The sequence below is a fragment of the Ovis canadensis genome, chromosome 13 (assembly GCF_042477335.2).
Source record: "Ovis canadensis isolate MfBH-ARS-UI-01 breed Bighorn chromosome 13, ARS-UI_OviCan_v2, whole genome shotgun sequence".
Taxonomy (NCBI): domain Eukaryota; kingdom Metazoa; phylum Chordata; class Mammalia; order Artiodactyla; family Bovidae; genus Ovis; species Ovis canadensis.
The window spans coordinates 67,778,067-67,804,524 of NC_091257.1; the positions used below are offsets into that span (position 1 = coordinate 67,778,067).

Here is a 26,458-nt window from a genome sequence, read left to right on the forward strand (position 1 = left end):
TCATTTAGCCGTGGCCACGTGGATGATCACAAAGCCCTTGATGTCCGGGAAGTGGGGGCTGACGAAGTCTACCTGCAGCTGCCGTGGGCCGCTCTTGAAAGGAGTGATCTTGAATTGGACCGAGGCCTTCTCTTCGGGCTCCAGGCTGGGCACACTGGGGAAAGAAGATGGAAAAAAGACAGGCCATCAGTCATGCCTCCTTCCTGAGCCTTGGTCTGCCGGTCCATGGCACTCCAGAGCCCTCAGGATCAAGGTCATACTTTGTGGCTTGACGATCAAGCCTTTCAATATGCTTTCAGCTTAGTCGTCCCTTCCACTGCTTCTCACTTATTTCAACCAGTCAGGCTAGTCTCCTCCCTGTGCCCTGAACATACCTTACATTTACCCTCCTCTAGGCTTTTGGATGGATTGTTCCTCCTCCCTAGGGTGCCCTTCCCTTCCCAATTACATCCAAGGCCCAGATTAACTTTTTCTTCTTCCAGGAGACTTTCCTTGACAATACCAGCCATAGAGACCTTTGACTGGGAAGGTCTCCACCCTTCTTGATACCTGAAAAGCTCCCCAACCCATCATTTAAAGCCCAGTTTAAACATCAGTTCCACTGGGGCTTTCCCCTGGTCCCACCCCACTCCCACTCAACGGCTGCCTCTGAGCCCCTAGATTTTGGGGAATCCATCCTTTTGCACAAATCACACTGTCTTCATTTGAAGGGCCATATGTTGCTAGAGTCCTTCTCCAGGCAGAACTCCATCTGTTCATCTTGGTGTTTCCAGCAGTTGACACATGAGTCAGGGTACAAGACCATATGAGTGTGACTGAGCAAATGAATGAATGAATGGCTGAGAATGAATAAGCAAATAAGTGAGTACATGGATAATTCAAATATGTGTGAATGAGTGAATGAATGTATAAATGAATGAATGAGTGTGAATGAATAGGTAAATAAGGGAGCACATTAAAGAAATGATATGGATGAATGAACCAGTGAGAACTGAGTTGAGCAGATAAATGAATGAATGAGTGAAGACATGAATAGAAGAGTGAACGAGTGAGTGGAGAGAGTAAATGAGTAAGAGGAGTAAATGAATAAATAAATGGGTAAATGAGAGAAAATATGAATGTGGACGAGTGGATGAGTTACATGACTGAATAAGTTAAATGATTAAATAAATAAATGAAGAAATGAAAGACTAATATGTCTAGGCAGTGGGCTGGTTTCTCCCTCCTGCCCTTGCTGGCAGTGTTTTTATGGCCCATTTTACACGCAAGGCAGCCCTTCCACCCCCGGCTGACACTTACTCGATGCTGAGCTGTCCCTGGAGAAGGCCACTGCCCTCCACCATTAGCATGCAGTCTTCCACTCTCTCCGAGAGAGGGTTAAGCACCATCACTTCTACTGCGACTGCCACCCCCACCACGGCTGGGCCAAGCACCTAGAGGGAAAATAGCCATAAGTCATACTCCCTCCTCCGCATTCTCCCAGGAAACCCATGATCCTGGCTGGGTCAGGGAGTGGGGAGCTAAACTTGGCTATCCTTTGCTTCTACCTACCCCATCACTGAGACCTATCATTATATCCACCCCCCTCCATTCACACCTCTTGTCCTCACCCTTGACAGCCGAAGCTAGAGCTAAAAGCACAAATCCCCAGCCTCTGATGCCCTCCTTCAGATCTGAAGGGGACCTGCCAGGAACAGGTGTCAGATTCAGACAGTAGTCACCTTGATGGTAATGAAGTCCTCCAGAGTAATGTCCTTCTCCACCAGGAGCTTCTCTCCTTTGGTCACAAGGCACATGGCAGCCAAGAGGATCTTCTTGTCCTCTGTCAGGCCTTCCTTGTATTGAGAATAAGATATTGCAATTGGGATCTTTTTCTCTGGAAGGGAAAGCAGAGGTGGGAGTTGGGAGTCCAGTGTTCTTTTTCAAAGAACCCAGAAGAGGAACTCTATGAACCTTGCAACCAATGTGAGACAGTCATTGTTATCATCAGTTCACAGATTAAGAAACCTAAGGCTCAGAGAGGGTAATTTCTTGTCTAGTGTCACATAGCAAGTGCATCAAGGGGCCAGGATAAGGTAGGATTCAAATTCAGGCCAGTCAGCTACCGTGACACCAGCCTGTCTCTCTAAGAGCTTCTGGAGATGAGTTTAAAATTCCCCCAATCATTTCAAATGGAGATTTCACAATCCATCAATGATTCATCCATCAGGAATTCACTCACTGTTCAATGAGCACCTACTATGTCCCAGGTGCACAGAAGAAGGAGGCCAAAGGCCTCCCTCAAGCTTCCTACTCAATGAGGAGGCCAACTCCTTACAGCTTCACTAAATCCTCTCTCCCCATTAAGGCCCAGTTCCAGTCAGGCCCACCACCTGTGGAAAGCCTTCACTGATGCACTTACCCAATGATCTTGTGCCTTCTGCCTTCGGAGTGCCTATGGTTCTGACCATTTCTGTCTCTTTCTCAGAAGCCACAAACTCCCTGCTTATGTAATCTCTTCTTTTGAGCATGTGTGTGTATATATATATCTGATCACTGTATATTTTTTGTTTAAGGTACAACACATTCTTTACAGTTTGCCTAAGCTCTACCATCCCCTACTGTTCTATTGCCACTGCTTCCTTTATTTCTGTTTCCTTCCTATCCCCAAAGGCATCTGAATACTCACCCTGTGGAAAAGATCCATAAATGTTTCAAACTCCCTGTTCCTCAGAGCTTTGCGTATAATACATGCTTCTTGAATGACCCATGAGTCAAAGTTCTACCTTAACAGGTTCTCTAAGTCTAACACATTCTACCAGGAGAACCTTTACTACAACAACAATAATAATAATTAATAATTTTAAAAGCTAAAATTTACTGAGAGATTAAAGTATGCTAGGGACTTGCAAGCACATTCAGGGATTATCTCATTTAATCCTCACAACAATTGCATGAGCAAGTATTATTATCCCCATCTTATAATAACATCAACAATACTGAAGATCACTACCATAAATTAAATGTTCTTTAGTGGTAGGAATTGTGAGAAATACTTTATATATGTTATATCATTTGTTCCTTGTATGGTAGGAGATGAGTGGTTCTCAGAGTGCGGTCCCAGGGCCAGCAGCATCAGCATCTCTAGGGAACTTATTAGAAGTGCAAATTTTACGGCTCCAGAGTAAAGAATCACCAGATGCTCTCACTTATGCACATGAGAGCTTTGGATATTAGTTCAGACCATGGGAGAAGGAAAGAGAAAGACTGTTCCATACAATATTCAGAACAGAGCTTCATTAAGTTCTCTGGGTCATGAACTCCATTGACAATCTAATAAAAGCTGAGATTCTTTTCATTAACAAATGCTCTCAACAGTCCCATCAACCATTAGATAGAACTGATAACTATAGACTACTTCATCCAACAAGAGCAGAATACGCATCCTTCTCAAGTTCATACTGAATGTTCCCCAAGAATGATCACACTGTGGCTATGAATAACACATGAACAAATTTTAAAGAATAAAAATTATACAGTGTATCCTCTCAGACCACAATAGAATTAATCTTGATATCAGTAACAGAAAGATAGCTGGATGACTCCAAAATATTTGGAGATTAAGCCACACACTTCTAAATGACACTTAGGTTAAGGAACATACATCAAAAAATTTAAAAACATTTTGAACTAAGTGAAAATATAACAATTTGTGGAATGCAGCAAAGCATTGCTTATGTAGAAATTTGTAGCACTGAATACAGATATTAAAAGAAGAAAGACCTAAAATAAACAAATCTTAAAATTTCCATCTTAAGAAATTAGAAAAAGAAGAGCAAATTAAATCCAAAGTAAGCAAAAAAAAAGAGAAATAAAATTTAGAAAAAATTTTAATCAGAAATCAATAAAATTGAAAGCAAGAAATCAAAAGAGAAAATCAACAAAACCAAAAGCTGTTTTCTTAAGAAACAATCAATGAAACTGATAAGTCTCCAGCCAGGTTAAATAAGAAAAAAGAAAGAGAGAAGACACAAATTACTAACAACAGAAATGAAAGAGGTGATATCACTATAGATCCCATGGACATTAAAAGGATAATTAATATTATGAAGACCTATATGCCCACAGATTTTATAACCTAGATGAAATGTACCAATTCCTTGAATACATTATCTGCCAAAAGTCACAGAAGAAGAAATATACAATCTTGAACAGGTCTATTTTTATTTAAGAAATCAATAGTGAATCAAAGAATCAATAGTGAATAACCTTCTAAAACAGAAAACATTGTGCCCAGATGAGTTCACTGGTGAATTCTTCCAAGCTTTTAAGGAAGAAATGCCATCAATTCTCTACAAACTCTTCCAGAAAATGGAAGCAGAAGGAATACTTCCTAACCCATTCTATGAGGGCAGCATTACTTTAATACCAAAACCAAGGACATTATAGGAAAAGGAAATTACAGACCAATATTTCTCATGAACACTGGTGCAAAATCCTCAGCAAGATGTTAGCAAATTGAATCCAACAATGTATAAAATGAATTATATATCTCGACCAAGTGGGATTTATTACAGGAATATGAGGTTGGCTCAACATTCCAAAGTCAACCAATGTAACTTATCACATCAATAGACTAAAGAAGAAAAGTCACACGAACATATCAGTAGATGCAGAGGAAGAATTTGACAAAATCTAGCACTATTTCATGACTAAAATTCTCAGAAAACTAGAAATAGTTGAGGAAGTTTTCAACTTGACAAAGAACATCTACATTAACTATTACTCCAAAAAAAAAAAAAAAAACCCTACAAAAACCTAGGCCTGGTGTGCTACAATTCATGGGATGGCAAAGAGTCAGACACGACTGAGCGACTGAACTGAATTGAACAACATAAGTAATAGTGAGAAACTCAAAGCTTTCCTACTAAGAAGGAACAAGGCATGGATGTCTCTCTCACCACTCCTTTTCAACACTGGACTAGAAGTCCCAGCTAAGACAAAAATATAGGAAAAGGAAATAAAAGGTATATATATTTGGAAGAAAGAAATGAAACTGTGTTTGTTCACAGATGACATGATCATCTATGTAAAAAATCTGAAAGAATCAGCAAAAAAACTCCTTGAAGTAATTATACTAATTATAGCAAGGACACAAGATATAAGGTTAACATGCAAAATTTAATCACTTTTTAAAATTACCAGCAATAAACTAGTGGAATTTGAAGTTAAAAATGCCACTTATATTAGTAGCACCAAAATGAAAAACTCAGGCATTAATCTAACAAAAATATGTCAAAGATATACATATATGAGGAAAACCAAACAAACAAACAAAAAAAAACTGATGAAAGAAATCAAAGACTAAATTAGTTAATGGAGAGATATTCCATGTTCATGGATAGGAAGACTCGATATTATCAAGATGTCAGTTCTTCCCCACTTGATCTACAGACAAGGTAAACCCATCAGAATCTCAGCAAGTTATTTAATGTATTTCAACAAATTGATTCTAAACTGATTTATGTGAAGAGGCAAAAGACCCAGAATAGTCAACATCATATTGAAGGAAAAGAAGAACATCAGAGGATCAACATTACCTGACTTCAAGACTTAGTATAAAACTATAGTAATCAAAACAGTGTGGTATTAATGAAAGAATAGACAAATCAGTGGAACAAAATAGAGCTCAGAAGTAGATCCACACAAATATAGCCAACTGATCTTTGACAAAGGAGCAATGCAAATAAAATGGAGAAAAGATAGTGTTTTTAATATATGGACATCTGCATTTACAAAAAATATTCTAGACACATACCTTACACACTTTATGAAAATGAAATCAACATCGATCTTAAGCCTAAATGCAAACTGTGAAACTATAACATGTCTAGACAATAACAAATGAGAAAACCTAGATAATCTTGGGTATGATGATAATGACTAATTTTTTAGATACAACACCAAAGGCATGATCCATGAAAGAAAAAATTGATAAACTAAAAACTCCTGCTCTGTGGAAGGACTGTCAAGAAAATGAGAAGACAAGCCACAAACTGGGAGAAAATATCTGCAAAATACACATCTGATAAAGGACTATTATACAAAATATACAAAGAACTCAAACTTCAACAATAAGAAAATGAACATGATTAAAATATGAGCAAAAAATCTATACAGACCACTCACCAAAGATGTATACATGCACAAGAAAAGATGCTCACATCATACATCACTGTGAAATTTCAAACTGAAACAGTGAGATAGTACCACATATCTATTAGAATGGCAAGAATCCAAAACACTGACAACACTAAATGCTGGAAAGGATGAGGAGCTCTTCATTCATGAACTGTCATTCATTAATGGTGGGAATGCAAAGTGTTTACAGCCACGCTGGAAGATAACATTGGCAGCTTCTTAGAAAACTGAACATATTCTTATCATACCGTTAGCAATCATACTCCTCAGTATTTACCCACATTAGCTGAAAACTTATCTTCACACAAAAACCTGCACGTGGATGTTTATAGCAGCTTGATCTATGATTGCCAAAACTTGGAAGCAATCAATATTCTTCAGTAGGTGAGTGGGTCAGTCAACTGTGATGTATCCATATAAAGGAAATTCAGTGATAACAAGAAATGAGCTGTCAAGCTATAAAAAGCCATGGAGGAATCTTAAATATACATTCCCAAGTGAAAGAATCCAATCAGAAATGGCTACACACTATATGATTTCAGTGATATGGCATTTGGAAAAAGCAAAACTGGTGACAGTTAAAAGATCAGTGGTTGCCAGAGATTTGAGGCAAGGGAGGCAGAAGTAAATAGATGAAGAGCAGGGAATTTTAGGACAGTGAAACTATCCTGTGTCATATTCTAGTGTTGGATACACGTCATACATTTGTCACAACCCATGGAATGTACAATACAGAATGAACCCTAATGTAGACTATGGGCTTTAGTTAATAATAATAATCTACCAGTATCAGTCAGTTGTAACAAATGTACCACACTCTTGCAAGATGTTAGTAACACGGGAAGATGGGAGCTCGTGAGGGAATATATGGAAACTCTTGGGACTTTCTGAGCATTTTTCTGGAACAAAAACTCCTTTAAAAAGTCTGTTAACTTAAAAATTATAAATTTTTAATAAATTACATATATTAATAGTTACACCATTTGGCTTAGCAATTCCAGTTTGGTGAATCTATTCTGAAAAAAAGCAGTCCAAAAATCTAGACCAGAATACAGGAATTTTTTTTCACCAGAGTGCTTACTTTAGTCTTTTTAAAAAAATAGCAGGATGGGGGGCACAAGTACACTCATGGCTGATTCATGTCAATGTATGGCAAAAACCACTATAATGTTGTGAAGTAATTAGCCTTCAATTAAAATAAATGCATTAATTAAAAAATAGCAATAGATAATAACTACCTCAAAGAAGGTAACAAATAAAATAAGTCACCATATATTTATTTACAGATTATATATCTATTAAAATGATGTGAGTGAAGAGCTTATAAAAATATTTAAATTACAATGTAATATGAAAAGAGCAGAGCACTAATGAGTGTTTGTGATATCATTAGAACTGTTTTTCAAAAAGCAACAAGCTTTAAAAATTTGGAACGAAAACATGTTAACAATTTGTAGGTGGGTGGCAGGATCATAGGTTATCTTTCCCTTGTGCTAAATCTTTAATGGATATGCATTCCTTTTAATAAGAAAAAAAGTCAGGAAAAAGTGTATGTTAATTAATAAATCCTTGTGAAGTGTTATTTTGTGATTTAGATTTTGTGAAAAATAAGTGAGAGAAAAGCTAAAAATATGGGACACCTCCTTCACATATTTTCACACCTTGTCAAAAAACACAAGCTTCACTTACTGGAAAAGTGGTTCCGAGAACAATCTCTTCGATTGAATCCTTGGGGTTCAGAAAGTGTATGAGAGAGAGAGGGAGACAGAGAGAATATATGGGACGAGAGGAGAGGGGAGAGGATTCAGGGTGGTTGCAGGTTGTGGCTGATGCCTGCAGAATTCTCAGGACAAGGTCTCACATATGTAGGCACTTAATAAACACCTCTTACTGGTCTCTTGAGAAACACTGGAGCCAGATGAGCTCCAAAATTTGTTGGATTTTAAAAAGGTAACATAAGACATATTCCACATGTTATGAAGTGCTCCCAGCAGGTATTTATTCATTGCTAAGTATTCAAACTGAGTGGGAACGCTTGAGCATTACATGTTTGCCACTAGATGATTGTGCACTTTTATTATTATCCTTATTATTCAGTCCCTCTGAACCTCAGTTTTCTCATCTGCAAATGCTCAGAAATATCCCCTTCTCTCCTGGGAAAAGAGGCTGGGCCGACCAGGTCCCATCCAGCTGGGGCGTTCTTACCTTCTTCTGGCCCTAGCTTCACTGTGTGGGATTCGTGCAGGATCTCTGCCACTGGCCTGCGGGTGTAAAGGATGGTGGCACCACTCAAGTTGACTTGGACCTGCTGGGCCCGGGAGATAAGGCTGGTCAAGCACAGGGCCAGCTTCAGGTCATGGCCCAGCACGGGTGGCTCCAGCACCTTGAACTTGCCAGTGATGCTGGGCTTGGTGGCAGGCTCCAGGAGGTCATCACGCCAGAGTCTACGGCTGCCCCCTCTGCGGACCCAGGCCCTCCTTGCAGAGGCTTCCACACTGAACAGCTTCTTCATGGCCTTGCTGTACACCTGCCTCTCCTTCCGGGACCCTGCAGGGCATGGGACATCGTGAGGCAGGCCCCCTCTTCTCTGCCACCTCTCCCAGGGTTAGCTCTTCTCATTTCCCTCTTCTCTAAAAACAACCACTACTCCATCCCCACTTTAATTGACCATGGCTGTCGGCGGTCTCAAATTGGCAGCCCAAGAGCCATATGCAGACCTCAGCCATATGCATTGTGTTTGGATCTGGTACTACTTAAATAAATTTTTAATCAGTTGCCAACTTCAGATTAGAAAATTTCACATAACAATAGAGATTGGTAGCCCTCTCTACCAATGACATATGGATGTGAGTCTCATATAATAAAGGTAGCTGACACTTTTGTAGACTTGCTATGTGCCAGGCACTGTAGTTCTAGATGAGATATATATGTGTATATATATATATATACACACACACATACATATATATTTCCTCCCTGGCCCAGGATGAAGGTACTATTATCATCCCGATTTTACAGATAAGGAACCCAAGGTACTGGAAATGAAGAAAACTTGAGAGAGCTAAAATTTGCACCCAGGCAGTCTGGTTCCAATTTCTGTGTTCTTAATAACCCCCTCTTCCCAGTCTCTACATGGCAGTCATGGTCTCTAGCTGAGGAAGCTGTGCTTTCTCCGGATGGGAACATACTTGCTGGTTCTCCACAGTCTCTACCCATAATTCTCCTGCTGCTGGTCTGCCACACTGGGGTGCCATCTGCAAGCTCCTGAAGACATGAGTTTAGGATCCCTGATCTCCTATTTTCCCCGTTGCTAGCACAGACCTCTCTTCTCTTTGTTGATCTCCAGACCAATATATGACTGGTCCACTGGCCCACTTCCACCCTCAGGATGTCCCACAGGCGCCTCCAACCCAACCAAATATGCCATCTTCTGGCTGGCAGCATTCCCATGTCAGCAAATGGCTCCACTGTTTACCCAGCATACAAGTCAGAAACTGGACATGTCCTTGACTCTTCCCTCAACCTTACTACCCACAACTGGTCAGGCGATAATAAGTTCCACCCAACATCCTCGCTGGTCTCTGGAATCTGCCCCCTTCTCCCCTCACTCCTTTCCCCTCAGACCACCATGTAAACTGTCTCACCCTCAGGTCAGTTTGCTGCCAGGCGACTGTGAACTTTATTATCATTTACAGTCCCTCCAAGTCTCTGTTTCCCGTCTATGAAGTGGGGAGAAGAGTTGCACAGGCGAGGCCTGAGCACAGTGCTCAGGAATGTTTCTCCTTTCTGGAGGATGTAGGCTCCACGTCCACTCCAGTCATTTTTCTACCCTGATCTGTTCAAGAACCAACTCTGACGCTTCCTCTTCCTTGAGCTCTGGGCTGTGCTCCTTCCCAAACGTTCTCCCAAGTACCCAACTACTGTGTGGCCTGGGCTTGAAGGGACTCGTGTGGACCTAAAGGTTCTTTAACATGTCATGTTTTATTATTAAAATTTATGTGAAGTTTTCACTTTCCTCCATAACTTACTTATAAAATATTTTTATTAAGAAAATGTTTCCTTTCTCTGCCAAAAATTCTAGTGTGACTTTCTCAGGGAGGCCTTCTCTGACCACCTGATTTTTTTAAAACAGCTTTATTTGGATATATGTTAATTTGCCAACACACAATGTACAGATTTAAAAGGACACAAGCCAATGTTTTTTTAATACATTCACAGAGTTGTGTACCCATCTAAATTTATAACAATTTCTGTCAGCCTTAAGAAACTCTATAACCATTAGCAGTCACTTCCCATTCCTCCCTGCCCTGCCCCAACCCTAGGCAACTGCTATTTTAATTTCTAATTTGCCTATTCTGGGCATTTCACATAAAGGGAATCATATAATGTGTGGTCCTTCGTGACTGGCTTTTTTTTCACTCAACATTTTTAAGGTTCATCCATATTATACTATATGTCACTACTTCATTCCTTTTTATTGATGAATAATATTGCATTATTGGAGAAGGCAATGGCACCCCATTCCAGTACTCTTGCCTGGAAAATCCCATGGATGGAGGAGACTGGTGCGCTGCCATCTATGGGGTCGCACAGAGTCGGGCATGACTGAAGCGACTTAGCAGCAGCATTGCATTGCATTATGCGCACAGACCACACTGTGTTTATCCACTGAGGTTAGGGTTGTTTCCACTGTAGCTGTTTTGAATAATGTTGCTGCGGATGTTCACGTGGAAGACTTTGGTGGGTGTTTGTTCTCATTTCTCTTGGGTGTATATCTGAAGTGCATCTGCTCGCTGGTGTGGTGCTCTGTGTTTAAGTTAACACTGTGAGCAACTGTCAAATTGTTTTCCAAAGTGTTTGCCCTGTTTCACATTCCCGCCAGCAGTGTATGAGTGTTCCGATTCCTCTACAACCTCACCAGCTCTTACTGCCTGTCTTTTTGATTATAGCAGTTCTAGTGGATGTGAAGCGGTATGTTGTTGTGGCTTTGAATATTATTAATGATGTTAAGCATAATTATTAAAGATGGTAAGCATCTTTTCATGTTTTTTGGACATTTGTATATTGTCTTCAGAGAAAGGTCTATTTAAATCCTTTGCCCATTTAAAAATTGGGTTATTTATCTTTTTATTATTGAGCTATAAGGATTATTTATACATTCTGGATACAAGTCCTTTATTGGATACATGATTTGAAAATATTTTCTGTTCCATGGGCTATCTTTCTTTTTCCTTGATGGTACCATTTGTAGTACAAATTTTTAGTTTTAATGAAGCCTAATTTATCAATTTTTTCTTTTGTCATTTGTGTTCTTGATGTCATATCCAAAAAGGCTCTGTTAAACTCAAGCGTATAAAGATTAACTCTTGTTTTCTTCTAAAACCTTATAATTTTAGTTCTTTGATACAGATCAGTGACCCATTTGAGTTAATTTTTGTGTATGGTCTGATGTAAAAAGCCAGGTTTATTCTTGTGCACGTGGATAATCAGAGGTCCCAACACCATCTATTGAAAAAGGCTATTCTTATTCACCCTTCATGGAATTGCCTTGACATCCTGTCAAAATCAATTGAGCATAACTATAAGGGTTTATTTCTGGATTCCTCATTCTTTTCTATTGATCTGTATGTCCATTTTCATGACCGTATCACACTATCTGGGTTATTACATATTTATAGTAAGTTTTTAATTTGGGAAGTTTGAGCCATCCATTATTCTACTTTTCTAAGATTGTTTTGGTTATTCTGGGTCTCTTGAATTTCCAAGTGAATTTAGAAACAGCTTGTCAATTTTGGTAAAAAAAAAAAAACTCAGCTGGAACTTTGATAAGGGTTTCATGGAGACTGTAGGTCAATTCTGGGGTATTACCATCTTAAAAAAAATCTCTCAGTCCATGAAAATGGGGAATCTTTCCATTTATAATTTCTTTCAACAATGCTTTGTAGTTTTCAGTGTACTAGTCTTGTTCTCCTTTTGTTAAATTTATTCTTAAACATCTTATTCTTTTTTTTGCCATGCTGTGTGGCTTGCACAGACCCTAAGTTCCACAACCAGAGATTGAACCTAGGCCCTGCCAGTGAAAATACCAAGTCCTAGCCACCGGACAAACTGCCAGGGAATTCCCAAAGTATTGATATTTTATTCTTTTGGATACTATTGTAAATGAACTTGTTTTCTTAATTTCATTTCATGTTATACATTTTTAGTATCTTGAAATACTATTAATTTTTTAAAATTGATTTTGTTTTCCACAATTTTGCTGAAATCATTTATTGGCTCTATTAACTTTTAGTGGATTCCTTAGAATATTATGTGAACAAGATTATATCATGTGCAAGAGATAGTTTTACTTCTTCCTTTCCAGTTGGGTTTTCTGCGTCTATTGAGATGATCATGTGGTTTTTGTCTTTTGTTCTATTGTTATGGTATATTATATTAATTAGTTTTTAATATTAAATCCATCTTGCATTCCTACAATAAATCCCTTCTTCATGGCATATGATCTTTTTTATACGTTGCTAGATTCAGTTTGCTAGTATGTTGTTGACAATTTTTCTTCTATGCACATAAGGGATATTGATCTCTAATTTTCTTTCTTGCGATGTCATCATCTGGTTTTGGTATCAGGATAATACTGACCTCATAGGACAAATTGAGAAATGTTCCCCCCTCTACTATTTTTTGAGGAAAAGTTTGTGAAGAATTGCTATTAATTCTTCTTTTAATGTTTGGTAGAATATTCACCGGTGACATGTGGGCTTGGTCTTTGTGTGTGTGTGTGTGTGTGTGTGTGTGTGTGTGTATTTTTAATTTACTACTGCATTCTATTTATAAACCTATTCAGATTTTGTAATTCTTCCTAAGGCAGTTTTGGTAATTCTTAGAGAAATTTGTCCATTTTATCTAAAGTTATCTAATATGTTGGTATATAGTTGTTCATAGTATCCCCTAGTGAACTGTTTTATTCACAACTCTTCTGACACCAAATGTGTGGTAGTTTCCCATACATACACAAGAAGGAAAGGAGGGAGAAGGGCACAGCCCAGAAGTGGAGAAACAGATAGCAGAGTAACAGAGAGGGAGGGAAAAGGTGGAAGGGGAGTTCCCTAGGGGCTGGTCACTGGGTCGCTATGGATCAGCCTCTGAGCTTCAGCCCCACAATCACTGGAGGCACTGTCCTGTGCCTGCCTGGCTGGCCAGGGCCTGATCAGCATGTGCTGGGCCTTCCCCCAGCCTGCAGTGGGCAGAATAGTGTCCCCCTAAATGTCAAACTCTTAATCCCTGGTACCTGCGAATATAACCTTATTTGGAAATAGGGTCTTTATAGATGTAATTAAGACTCCTGGGATAAGATCATCCTGGATTTAAGGTGGGACCGAAAGTCAGTGATTGATATCATTGTAAGAGAAAGGAGATGGTGATTTGAGACACATAGGAGGAAAGAAGGAGTCAAGATGGAGGCAGAGACTGGAGTGATGCGGCCACAAGCCAAAAAATGCAGGGACCGCCAGCAGCTGGAAGGGTCAGGGAAGGACTCTCCCTTAGAGACTTTGGAGGGAGTGTGCTAACACCTTGGTTTTGTACTTCTGGCCTCCACAACTGTGAGAAAATAATTTTCCGATGTTTTAAGTAGCTACATTTGTAGTAATTTGTTATGGCAGTCCTAGCAAGCAATATGCAAGCTCGGAGGCAGATGGCTGAACTGCCAATCTGGCTCCCTTGCAAGACTCTGGCACCAGCCTCTAACTGAGATCTTGCCTCTGTGCTTAGAGCCTCTGACTAAAGATCAGTGTGGGGAAACTGCTTTCCTCCTCTCTACTCTACAGCCTGTTGCAGAAAGCCCCCCTGAATCTGAGGACAGCCAGTGCGTTCTCTGTAAATACAGTTTCCTTTGCTTGGAAAGCTGGTTCTTCTTTGCTCAGCATCCAGGCTGACTCAGGGGTAGGGACAAAGCACATTGCCCCAGGGGCTCTGAATCTTTATGCTTCAGTGAATGGAGAAAGTAGACAGTCCTTAGCATTTCATCCATGGAATGGGATGCCTGTGGTTTGTTTGAATAGCACTGCTTAGAGTGAATCTGGAGTCAGGATGCAGAGGGTCCTGTCTTCCCAGAATGCCTTCCCAACCCTTTATCTCCTGGAGAAATCTTGCTCCCTGTAGATGCTCTTCATGAACTCTCCGCCCTGGCTGAATTAGCAACCCTTTCTCTGTGCTTCTCCAGCCTTCAGGTCTCCCCTACACTGCGCTGATGACTCTGCACTGTCCTTACACTTACTGGATGGTGAGTTCTCTGGCTCTTCTCTTTCTCCCTTGCCTCTGAATCATGCCTGATACTTAGGAGGGTTTTATATTCTGGAATACATAAAAGAACCTGGCACAGTGCATGGCACATTGTGGGTACTCATGGAAGAGACAGCAGTCTAGCAGAGTGGAGGACCAGAGACTCTGAGATTAGACAGAAGCTCTAGTTAGCACAGTGCTCTTCTAGGCTTTGGAAACTTGGAGAAGCTACTTAACCTCTCTATGATTCAACTTGCTTACCTGTAAGATGGGATATTTATGAATATTAAATGAAACAAGTCATGGACATTGCTTACCACGATGCTTAACACAATTTAGATACTATTATTAGCCTAGATGGAAAATCAACAGCCCCACAGCGGGCAGTCAATCAACAGTAGATTATATTATGATTAGATAGTGCAGCCAAGCGTAGAGGAAGAGCATCGTTGTGTTCCTTGGCCGAGTCCACTTTCCTCTCTGCACCTCTGCCTTTCCCTCTGTCAAATAAACGTTATACAAGTGTCTACCTTACAAGCTTGTGGGGACGTCTTTGTAAACATTTGTTAAATAAAAGCATTAAGTAACATGTGAACATGGCCAGCCCACAGTCGGCACCCAGCAGTGGTGACTGCTGTTATTGTCATCACACAGCAGGATGTTGATTTCTCTCATCAGCCATGGCTGATGCTTAGGACAGAAGGCCCCAAAGACCTTGTATTCTAAGTTCTAGAAACTCCCAGCAGATGAGACCAGGCATCAAACTGCGGGACATATGAGAGAGGTAGGAGTTTAGAAGAGGTCTTGCCACATACCACCCCTCTACTCCCCACCCCGTGACAGTGAGGAGAGGCCTGAAGAGGAGAAGGTCATCAACATCAAGGGCCATGTTTCTAGAGAAGGAACTGAGGGAATATGTTAGTGTGTGTGTTTACGTGTACATGTGTGTGCATATGTGTGTGGGGAGGTGTTTACAGACAGAGTCAATGTTAAAGTTTGGGGTGTTTTCAATAAGAAGGAGCTGGCTGGTAAAGGCTGGCAGTGCCTAAAGGAAGGGGAAGCTGGCATTTCATTCTGGTGGCATTTCATTTCATTCAGCTCATTACTGAGCTGTGTATTCCCTGAGCACAGAGGAGAAAACTGAAGGAAGATGGCAGGTGGATCACAGCCCATCAAGAACTCTCTCCCCACCAGCTTCTGAGGGGGACACAGCAGCTGGATGAGTTTGGAGGCCACAGCCCTCCAGAATCTGGGGACAGAAATGACCACGCATCCGAGAGAAGCTGTGGGATGGCCAGTGGAGCGGGAGGGGGTCTGCCGCAAGAGGGGCCAGTGTCTCAGGAATCAGCAGTGCCTGGGGCCGGCACAGGCGTGAGTCCCGAGACTGCAGGCCGTAACAGAGCCACTACCTGTCCTCCCAAAGCTTCGGAGTGAGTAAGACAGCAGCACCTGCCTGTCTTCAGGCCTTGAATCCTTGCCCACGAAGTCAAAGGCATTTCTTCTCTCCTCTCCTCCTTGGCCTAACACACTAGAAGACAGACTGGTGTTCCCAACTTGGCTGCACATTGGAATCGCCTGGGGTGCTTTTAAAAGTCCTGATGGCTGGGCCACACCCTCTAGAGACTGCAATTCAGTTAGCCTGGGTGCAGTCGGGTTGCTGTGGTAGGTTAAAATGGCCATAATACTTTCTTTGCAACTCTTCTCATCAAGAGGTAGAGTGTACTTCCTGTCCCTTCCATCTGGGGTGGTTGTTTATTGTTTGATCAACAGAATGTAGCAAAGGCAAGTTCTAAGTAAAGCCTCAAGAGACCCTGTAGCTTTAGATGTCACCCGCTGGGCACACTGCCAGGATTCTGTGGGTCTGTAGTTGACCCACAGAATCCTGAGCAGAGGGTAATTGTTGTTCAACCTGTATAACTAAGTGTACCCTAGGACTCCGATGTACATCCAGTGCTGCAAACCACCACACTAGAGGGGAGATAGTGGACGGCTGGAGGCAACCCGAGCACACGCTGTCCCCTCCTTATACAGCAGCCTTCTGGGGTCACCACCCCAGTTTGTGCTCAGAGGAGGGGAGGAGGCTAGCTCTGACTCAAGTTTGAACTTGAAGTCTTGATTACCCAAACAACATCCTTTTAACAGGCAGAAATGGCTGGTAAGCGCACAGTCAGATCACAGCATTATTAAGGAACCTGTTACTTAGTGGGAAAAGGTGATTTTTAAAGTTTACAGCTAGAGGCAGTGACCAGAAAAAATACATGCGTTTTGTGTTTGTACCCCAACAAGCACAGAATCTTCAGTAAGCCAGTGATCCCCTAAATTAGTGACCATGGCTTAGGCCTTGGCAGATGATAAACAGGAGTTACTATTATTATTATTTGGTAGGGCCTACTGGTATGTATCCTAAGTGTTCAATAAATAATACATGTTACTTTCATCACTATTATTAGTGATTATTATTATCATATGTCAGAATACCTGGCACAGTACATGCAATATATATGTTGAAGGAAATGTAGCTATTGATATTGTCAGATGTGAGAAATCTATTTAGTAAACAAAAGAAGCGGTTAATATAAGCTAAAGACCTTTGGCTCAAAGCATAGAGACAGTGCCTAACCAGGCTGTCACCAACACATCTTATGAGAAAGGGCCTGGCCATGTTGCCCATCTGCAGCAGCCTGGTCACTGGGGAGGCTGATGGAGGCCACTATATGCCCTTACCTTCTGGATACTTGTAGAGGCTGGTGATGTCCACGCGGGAGTCGCTGCCCACCGCCTTGGTGCTGATGCACCGCCCGATCTTCTTCGTGTCTGAGTACACACGCTCCCGGCTCTCATCCTCATTCCAGAGCCAGGTGATGTAGTCTGCGTTGACCTCCGCAAACACGAAAGGACCATCATGGGCCAGATGCACGTCGCCCTCGCGGATGGCGGTGACTGAGGCTGGGCCACACCGGAACACGCCTGCACAGGACGGGAGGGCGTGAGCATCTCCAGGAGTCAGAAAGCGAGAGTCTGGGACCCACCCGGCTGAGCCCGTACCTTCGCTCTCCTCTTGGGGGGTGGCATCCAGAACCTGCCAACCATTGTAAGAGGGGCCCAGGTCCCGCCGGGCAAACCAGCTCTCATTCCAGACATGGAAATTCCTGCCGCAGAGAGAGGAAGGGGCAGGGTGGCCTCTGGTGAGCAAGAGAGGTTCCCCAGAGAGAGCAAGTGCCTGTTGCCAGCCAGACCCTGGGCCCTACTCTGTGGTTGAGCTTGTGAACCGTCATTCAGCTGTATTGATGAATACATATCATCCACACAGGTACAGGCAGACCTTGTTTTATCCTGCTTCATTCACTTTATCCCGCTTTATAGATAACTGTGTTTGTTTTTCTTGAAATAAATTGAGTGTTTATGGCAACCCTTCCTCATGCCTGTCTCACCTGTTTTCCCAGTAGCATTTGCTCACTTCGTGTCTCTTTGTGTCACATTTTGGTAATTTCTGCACTATTTCAAACTTTTTCATTATTATATTTTTTATAGTGATCTGTAATATTTGTTGTTACTAGTACAATTCACTGAAGGCTCAAATGATAGCATCTAGCAATAAGTATTTTAAAAATAATGTATGTATATTGTTTTTTAGACATAATGCGATTGCACACTTATTAGACTATAGTGTAAACATAACTTTTATATGCTCTTTTGTATTAAAAAATTGATGTGACTCATTTTATTGTGATATTCACCTTATTGAAGTGGTCTGAAACCTAACTGGCAATAGCTTCAAGGCCTGCCTTTATGTATACATATATATGTCTATATCTATACCTATACCTATATCTATATCTAGATCACCTATATCTATATCCTGTTGTTCAAGGTCCAAAAATGCAACAGCCAATAAGACAGAAGATCCTTGTTCTCATGCAGCATACATTCTAAGGAAGGAGACAGATAGGAATACAGGAAAAATTAAGTAATCAGATAATTAATAAAACAATAAAGTAACAATAAATGCTGTGAGGAAAGAGAGGAGCTTGAGATAGAGAATAACTTCTGGAGAGCTTCTCTAAGTAAATGACATCTAAGATGGGACTTAGAGTAGAAAGAATGAGTCATAGGATGAGTGAAGGGAACAGTGGTCTAGGAGGAAGGAACAGCATGTGCAAAGGCTCTTGAGACAAGAAAAAACTTAGTGTATTCAAGGAACAGAAAGTATGTGTCTTTGGGCTATGTCAAGCACTAGGGCAGGTAGGTTTCAGATTATGCAGAGTTCTGTAGGCCTTGGTAGGGACTTTAAGCTTTAAGTTTCCTATGTTAAAGATGAGAATATGAGGCTAGGAAAAGTGACACCATTTGCACAAGATCACACGGCAGGAAGCAGCAGAGAGAAACCCTGGCTGGCCTGAGTTGGTGTCTTTTGTCTTTACAGCTGGCCTCCAAACTTCTTTGGAAAAATATTATAAAAAGCCTTTGGAAGTAAAAGGGAGAACATGTATAACCTGCAAGGCGACAGAGATCCCAATAACAAAAGAATGGCCTGTCCATTCTGCATAAATAAAGAGAAGAATGAAAATGTTTTTGGTGCTACTGAAAAGAGAGGGAGTGAAAAGAACCAAAAATAAGAGAAGAAAAGAGGAGAAGAGAGGCAGAGAGATGGTCTGAGGCCGGACACTAACTAGCTTGGGGATTGTCCTTCACTCTTCCCCTGGGGAGCTGAAGGACATCCTAAGAAGAGGCATGCTGAGGCTGGCTGTGTTTCTTTCTGTACCGTATGCTCTTCACTAGTCCCCTGCTCTTTAGAAAGTTGGTTTTTCTTGGCAACTTGCACATGTATGAATAGACATTTGTACAAGGTTATTCATGGAAGCCTTGTTTGTAAAGGCAAATGTTTGGTCTGGCCTCATGAGGTGGTTAAATAAGCAATGGTTTTGCTGTCCAATTGAAAAGCAGGCCAGGTTTGTAACTTCTCTTCCACCCACTAGCTATGTGGCCTTAGGCAAGTTACTTGATCTCTCTGTGCCCTGGTTTTCTCACCTGCAAAACAGAGACGACAATACGTCCTTGCTCACAAGGTTGTTTGGAGGAATACGTGAATCTGTACACAGGTCCGCATTGGAGGCATAGCGGACTCAGTTCCAGACCACTACCGAGACGAGGAGAGTTCAATAAGGTGAGTTACACAAGGATTTTTGGTTTCCCAGTGTGTATAAAAGTTATGCTTGCGCTATGCTGTCATCTATTAAGTGTGCAATAGCTTTCTGTCTAAGAAAACAACCTACATACCTTAATGAATCTGTTGGAAAAATGATGCTGATAGACTTGCTTGACACAGGGTTGCCACAAATCTTTGATTTGTAGAAAAATGCGATATCTATGAAGCACAATAAAAAGAGGAGTAATAAAATGAGGTAAGCCTGCACTGCAGCACTTAGAACTGGGCATGGCATAGACTGTGCTCACTGATTACGGTGTTATTAAGTTTAAAACACTATAAAAATAAGGAAACTTTGTATGTACTGATATGGGATTGTTAAATGTAAAGCAAGATGAACAGTATTACATTGTGTTGCTGATACTAAGTAGGAGGGGGAGGTGGGGGTGCGTGGGGACTGCGCCTATGTGTGCCCCTATATCTGCAGAGCTTCTCTCTGAAGACATGTAAGAAAGTAGTTTCAGCCTTGCATCCAGGAGGATGGGGAGGCCTGAAATGGGGGAGGGAGACTTAAACACTGTAGCGCATTTGGTACCTTTTGAATATTAAAGCACTGAATGTATCCTCTACTTTAAAAAATCAAATTAAAATGAATTTTGTGAAGCTTTGTGCAAAGAGTTTTGTTTGAGCTGAGAGAGGAGCTTGTTTCCCACACAGCACAGTGCAGAAGCAGCCCAGAGAGCAGGAGCAGGCTACGGGGCTGACCCTGCAGAGGCCGTCACGCCACCAGAATCCAGGGGATGGCCCAGAGTCCTGCAGAGTGGAGAGCTGGGGGCACAAGGTCGTTCAACCTTGAGCCCTGTTCTTGGCCTCTGAGTTACATGTCCAGAGCCCCCTGTATCTCAGAAGAGGAGTCATCCTGCTGGGGACCAACCCCTCCTCTGCAGGGTGCCTGTCACCCCTTCCAGAACTGGCTCAGACCCAGTGAGCTGGGCTGCAGATCTGGGTGGGCCACAGGGTGACCCTGGGACCCGATAGCCGGGGGCTCACCACATGCTGTCTTCCGTCAGGTCTTCCAGCGTTCGCCCGAAGGAGTCCACGTACTTGTCCACACTCAGGTTCCTGTCCGTGTCATGGGCTGAGTTAAAGTTGGACACAACCCGTGTCGCGATTCCCAAACACCTGAGGACTGAAGAACAGGGTGCTCACGAGGCTCCAGGACAGGCCGGGACCCAGCCTCCGGGATGGGGGGTCTGGTCCCCCAGCAGGCGGCCTGCCTCTCGTCTGGCCACAGCCCCCTCCCTGTCTCTCCCAGGGCTGACCCCTGTCTCCAGGCTCAGAAACACCTCCATCTCCTGGACATTCTCTCAGGGCACTTCGAGAGTCACCCTGCCACCCCCATTTGAATAGATGGGCTCTGAAACTGAGAGGACCTTGGAAGCTGTATAATAACCCTATAATAGCCGTAACAGCCTATGAGGACTGGGGGCCCAGGACCACAAGACTCTCTCAAAGGCACTCAGTGAGCCTGAGATTCCTCAAAGATCAAGAGTCGCATAAATGAGGGATCTGGTTTCTCTCTTCATTAACCTGTCTTCTAGTTCCCCATCACTAATAAAGATTTTTTGATGTGGGGGAGGGATTCTTGTGAAAATACATGCAACCAAATGCAGTTGAGTTGATCAGGGGTTGGGGATCTTCTTTCTTGGGGTACCTGTGCACATGACTCCAGCGAAGACCCAGCACTGGCCGTATCTGACTGGCTTGAACCTGCCCTTGAACCACTTGTGCAGAATGGTCACGCTGCCACTCCAGTGCAGAGGGCTGGTGCCGCCGCCGTACTTGCCCCGCCACTGGCCTTGTACCACGCCCCGGTCGTTGTTGCTGTTCACCTGGACAGAGGAGGCCACAAGTCCACCCTCTGGCAGAGCTTTCCCCTTCAGGAACGTCACCATCGTAAAATCTCCAACTTTGGGCCACCCCCTTATTTGGGGCTACTCCTTCCTTTTAAACTGTCTGAAAATTGGGACCATCTGCTGTCTTAAAATACTTACCTTTTGGTGCCATTTATCATTTTCAATTACCTTCCTTCGGGATGTTCTATTGTTGAAAATCAAATACAGTTTTTGAGCATTTCTTGTTTTAAGTGATCTGTTTTTGGGGACTGTTGGTGGTAATAGTTATAGAGACACTTCGTTGTTGTGGTTTTTAGTCACTAAGTCATGTCTGACTCTTTTGCAATCCTGGGGATTGTAGTCTGTCAGGCTCCTCTATCCATGGGATTTTCCTGGCAAGAACACTGGTGTGGGTTGCCATTTTCTTCTCCAACGGATCTTCCTGACCCAGGGATCAAACTCGCATCTCCTGCACACATCTCTTGCACTGCAGGAAGATTCTTTACTGCTGAGCCAAATGTTCACTAGGTACCAGACCCTGTTCTAAAGGCTTAGTACACACTATATTAATCTTTTAAACCTACGATGTACATTCTATTATCTTCCTTTTTTTCAGATGAGTAAACTGAGATGCATAGAGGTTAGGGAACTTGCTCAAACTGCACAGAAAGTTACAAAGAGGTGACCTACGAGTTCAGTCCTTTGACTTGGGAGCCTGTCAAATCCCACAGGCTTGTAATGCTCTACTGTTTGGGATTGGTCACTGCTTTTGATTCTCTGTGCTCTGACATCTCTCTGAAATCTTGAGGAACTGAGAATATCAAATATGAAAAAATCAGTTTTATCTGTTTTTGGAATCACAGATACCCAGGCACTGACTTTAACAGCTACTTGCTATAGAGAGAGTTAGTAGGCCCTGTGGCTACCTTCTGAGAAGGAAGCACTGGCCTGTAACAGATTAAAGATGGCACTATTCCCACAGCAAGGTGGTTCCATGTACCCTCTCCCCAAATCTGGGCTGGCCTGTGACTGCTTTGACCAAGGACCATGGTGGAAGTGATGCTGCGCCTGTTCCCAGGCCTAGGCTTTATGAGACTGGCAGCTTCTACTTCTTCTTTTTAGAATAATTGCTTGGGGAGGCACCAGCTGCTTTGTCTGATTACCCTGAGACTGCCATGCTATGAGGAAGCTCAACCTGGTCACGTGGAGGCACTACATGGAGAGACAGGGTGATGACTGGCCAGCCCCAGCTCAGGCAACCATCCCAGCCCAGGGGCCAGACATGAGAGTGAGCAAGCCCCTGGGCATTCCAGCTCCAGTAGACATGGCATGGAAGAGACCCAAGGAAACACTGACTGCTGGAGCCAAGGCCCTAGATATATAGTCCCCACAAACCATCCCAGACATCTTCAGGCATTCAGACACCCCAGCTGAAGCATCTGGGAACAGAGATGTTCTGTCTTCCCAGTGCCCTGCCCAGTTCCCAATTCCTGCAAATCACTGATTTGCAAAATTGTCAGCATAGTAAATGGCTGTTTTACACCACTGAGTTTTGGGGTGGTTGTTTATGCAGCAAGAGAGGATTAAAACAGGAGGTGACAGGAAAAATCTTAGGCTTGTTCCTGAGGTTTGACCTGGGGACCTACAAAGGAGAGTGCGTGCAGGGATGGCAGGGCTCCTCACCATGGCACTGACAGCTCTGGTGATGTAGATGGGGTCATGGCGGTGGGACACGTCGGTGGCTGGGTCGTCTTGGTAACTAGGGGTTCGGTCCAGGATGGAGAGGCAGATGTTCAGGATGTCCTCCTCAAACTGTCCCCAGAGAGGCTGCTCTTAGAGGTCAGAGTCACACCCACACTTCAGACCCTCTCACAACCTCCCCCAGTCATTTGTGTTGTGCAAGGGAGCTTGCCTACACTTCCTGCCCCCCCGCCCCCGGACTCCAGGGACACCACAGAGGACTCCCAAGTTTCAAAAACCCTCCCTCAAAGAGTTACCAGGAACCATATGCTCAGCCTGAATCACCTTTTTCCCCATGATTTTTTCAAATACACTTGAGTTAGTTGATAACAGTTAAAAACTGGGAGATTTTTCACATACAAATTAAGATTTCTGGTCTTTGAAGATTTGGAAGGTCTGGGAACCCTGGGCTGATTTTCCTGCATGTTGAGATGGCGTTACCCCTTAGATGGAATTAGACCTTCTGGGGTGTCATCCCTGCCCAGTCTCAAACCTTCAATGCTTTCAACCCCTGCCCCTCAGCCTGAGAGTCAGGGTTCTCTACTTGCCCGGAGCCCAGGCAGACAGAGCTCCTCCACAGAATCTCCGCTACTCCCTGACTCCCCTCCGCTGCTCTGTCTGCTCCTCCTCTGCCTGTCCAGATCCTGCCTGACTTTGGAGACCCAACCCCAATATCATGAAGTCTTCTGTACTCCCTGAGGTGGTTTTCCTTGACAGTCTTTTAAATTCTTTCTGCTGCCATCTATACCATTCTGCCCACACCACCCCCTCTCACAACATTGCACCTTGCACTATAACTGTTTATCTAAGCCAGTGGCTCTTGCAGCGTGGTTCCAGACCAGCAGCAGCAGCACCTGGTGACTTGGTTAGGAATTCAAGCTCTCAGGCCACCTCAGATCTAATGAATCAGCAACTTGTTGGGGAGGCACATGGATCCCAGCCACCTGTATGTTTTAATGAGCCCTCTGTGTCCTTCCTGTCCACACACAAGACTGAGAGCCCCTGATCTAAGTTATTTATGTATACCCAATGTACTTTCCCTTCCCAAGGACCCAGTGTGGGCCCTGGTACAACTAATAGTGGAGACTGGATAAGTGGGCTTGGTCTAAGAGTCGGTCTAGTTGTACCTCTTGGGAAGAAGAGGACACACGGAAGGGCTCCTGCACTGACTTCTCATGTCCCCAGCCCTCCTTCTCCTCTCATGCCTCTCAGCCCCTTTTTGGTCTGGGCCCCTGGAGACCTGCCCGAAGTTCCAGCCTTGGGCTCGGATGCGCTTCTCCACACCCCGGAAGATGATCCCGCTGTCGTTGAGCACATACTCTTGTCTCTCTTCCTCTGAGTCCAGGAACACATCGTCCTCTGAAAGGCAGTGGTCAGGCCTGGTGTGAGGGATGGGAAGGTGGAGCCCTGGCCTCACCAGCCTGGGGAAGGGGCTACATCAGGCATCAGGTGCAGGATGGTGCCTAGAGGCAGCTGGAATAGGAGCGGGCAAGAGGGGCTTGCTGGCTCCCAGGCTGCCCCCTGGCCAGGCCCTATTCCTCCTGGATGGTCTTTCCTTAGGCAGGGACCAACCCCACCCCAGGCCCAGATGGAAGGAATTTAGGAGTCCTGATGTCTTTGGATAACCTGACTTAATGCCAATTAAATGTTAGTAAGAATTGTAATTCAAGTTACTGCTTACTGACTTAACCCTTAATAAGAGTACTGACCCCAGTACCCCTTATGATGTACCTTGCATATTACAAGTATTAGCTTAATGGATTCTCACCATAACCCTAATAGGTAGACACTATTATTATCCACATATTACAGATGAGAAAACTGAGACTCACAGAGGGCAGCAACTTAGCAAAGCTGGGACTAAACCAAGGCTGTCTGATGGCTAAAGCCTGGTACTTACCCACTTTTAGGTCTTTCCTGCCATTAGGCCCCATCTTTGCCCCCTGGCCTCCACACACTAATTCCTGTCCCTCTGGCACAGCAGCTTTGGAGTGTCTGCTACCAACTTCCTCTGCCCAGACCTGCCCCCACCTGGGCCCCAGGCTCTTGCCAGGCCTTAGCACTCATTCCCCTGTCCCCTAACCTGCCTCCCAGACTTTCCTGAAGGACAGTTTCTGGGAAAACCTCAGCCTCAGCCTCAGGAGCTCCTACCTGGGCACCATGGATTGAAAAGGAGAACAAACTCGCCCAGCTTCCGGTCACTATGTTTGCGGCGAGAGGAAACCCTGGCACTCAGCTGGTAACGGCCAATGATGGCATTTGGAGGGCTGGCAAGGCTGAAGGTCGTGGTGTTCTCTGTCTGAGCCTCCTTCACTGCCATCCAGGTGTCACCCCGCTCCAGCTCTGATGTCTGGAACACGGCTTTGGTGCGGAGGGCCTCAGAAGCCTGGGGTCCTGGCAGAGAAGAGAGGGAATCAAGAGAGCCAGCCAGCTCCAGGAAGCTCAGCTCTGGAGAAATGGAAAAGCCACAGGCCTGGAAGGCCAACCTTCAGCACCTGAACTGCTGGACACTGCTGTGGGGCAGGACCTGACCAAGACGCAGGCCGGCCAGTGGCAGAGTGGAGTCCACCTTGGCTCTCCTGACTCCCGCCCACTTTCTGGATCAAGGAGGAAGTAACAAGCCTCTCTGAAACCATAGAGTGCTTGAGGAACTTCCATACCCTCCCAGGACCCTGGACTTCTTGGTGTGCATAGATTTCCAGAGTTGCCATCTCACCTGTCCTACTGCCTGCTGGCAGCACCTTCCAACCACCCCAGAAAGCTCAAACCACCTCTAGGGACTTGTTTTCCGCAAAGTCTGGGCTGATGACCACAGGGTTCAGGCTGCTGTTCACCAGACCCATCTTTAAGACTGCAAATTAGCAGCAGGACGCACTGACCAGTCAGGTACCTGTCTCCACGGTGAAGATGAGGGTCTCCTCGCTCTCCAGGGGTCTGCTCAGCTCCAGTGTGAAGGTGAACCTCTGGCCCCTGCGCACCACCAGCTCAGGGCCGGGGTACTCCTGGGTGTGGTGTGCAGTGCCGTTGCTCAGCCGCTGCCAGTCCACCTCAGTGACTCTGAGCCCTGGGCAGGGAGAGCACAGGGAGATGGGACGCAGCTCTTGAACATTTCCCATTCACGCCTGGCTCACCTTCCGACAGCTGCAGCCTGCCTGTCATTTGCTCTTGGAGTCACTATTTACCAGGTACAGTAGTTTCTGGTGTACCAGAAGTAGTT

The 26,458-nt window shown here is 43.8% G+C and overlaps 1 protein-coding gene across 1 annotated transcript; it reads right to left on the reverse strand.

The window, feature by feature from the left end:
- Window positions 1-26,357, reverse strand: TGM6 (transglutaminase 6). The gene is made up of 12 exons (XM_069547072.1): window positions 26,132-26,357; window positions 25,393-25,635; window positions 24,482-24,600; window positions 23,185-23,313; window positions 21,321-21,498; window positions 20,657-20,795; window positions 17,506-17,609; window positions 17,185-17,427; window positions 8,386-8,727; window positions 1,722-1,876; window positions 1,300-1,433; window positions 1-154 (listed from the first exon to the last, which is right to left on the reverse strand). The coding sequence occupies exons 1-12, from the start codon at window positions 26,355-26,357 to the stop codon at window positions 1-3; spliced, it is 2,166 nt and encodes a 721-aa protein (XP_069403173.1).
- Window positions 26,358-26,458: the final 101 nt, after the last annotated feature.

What these genes read in the sequence shown, in the direction of transcription:
- TGM6 (XM_069547072.1), bottom strand. Translation starts at nt 26,357, where the DNA reads ATGGGAAATGTTCAAGAGCTGCGTCCCATCTCCCTGTGCTCTCCCTGC. An exon ending in CATCTTCACCGTGGAGACAG is followed by an intron (nt 25,636 to 26,131) that starts GTACCTGACTGG and finishes CTTCTCTGCCAG; the next exon opens with GACCCCAGGCTTCTGAGGCC. An exon ending in AAGGCTGGAACTTCGGGCAG is followed by an intron (nt 23,314 to 24,481) that starts GTCTCCAGGGGC and finishes CTCTGGGGACAG; the next exon opens with TTTGAGGAGGACATCCTGAA.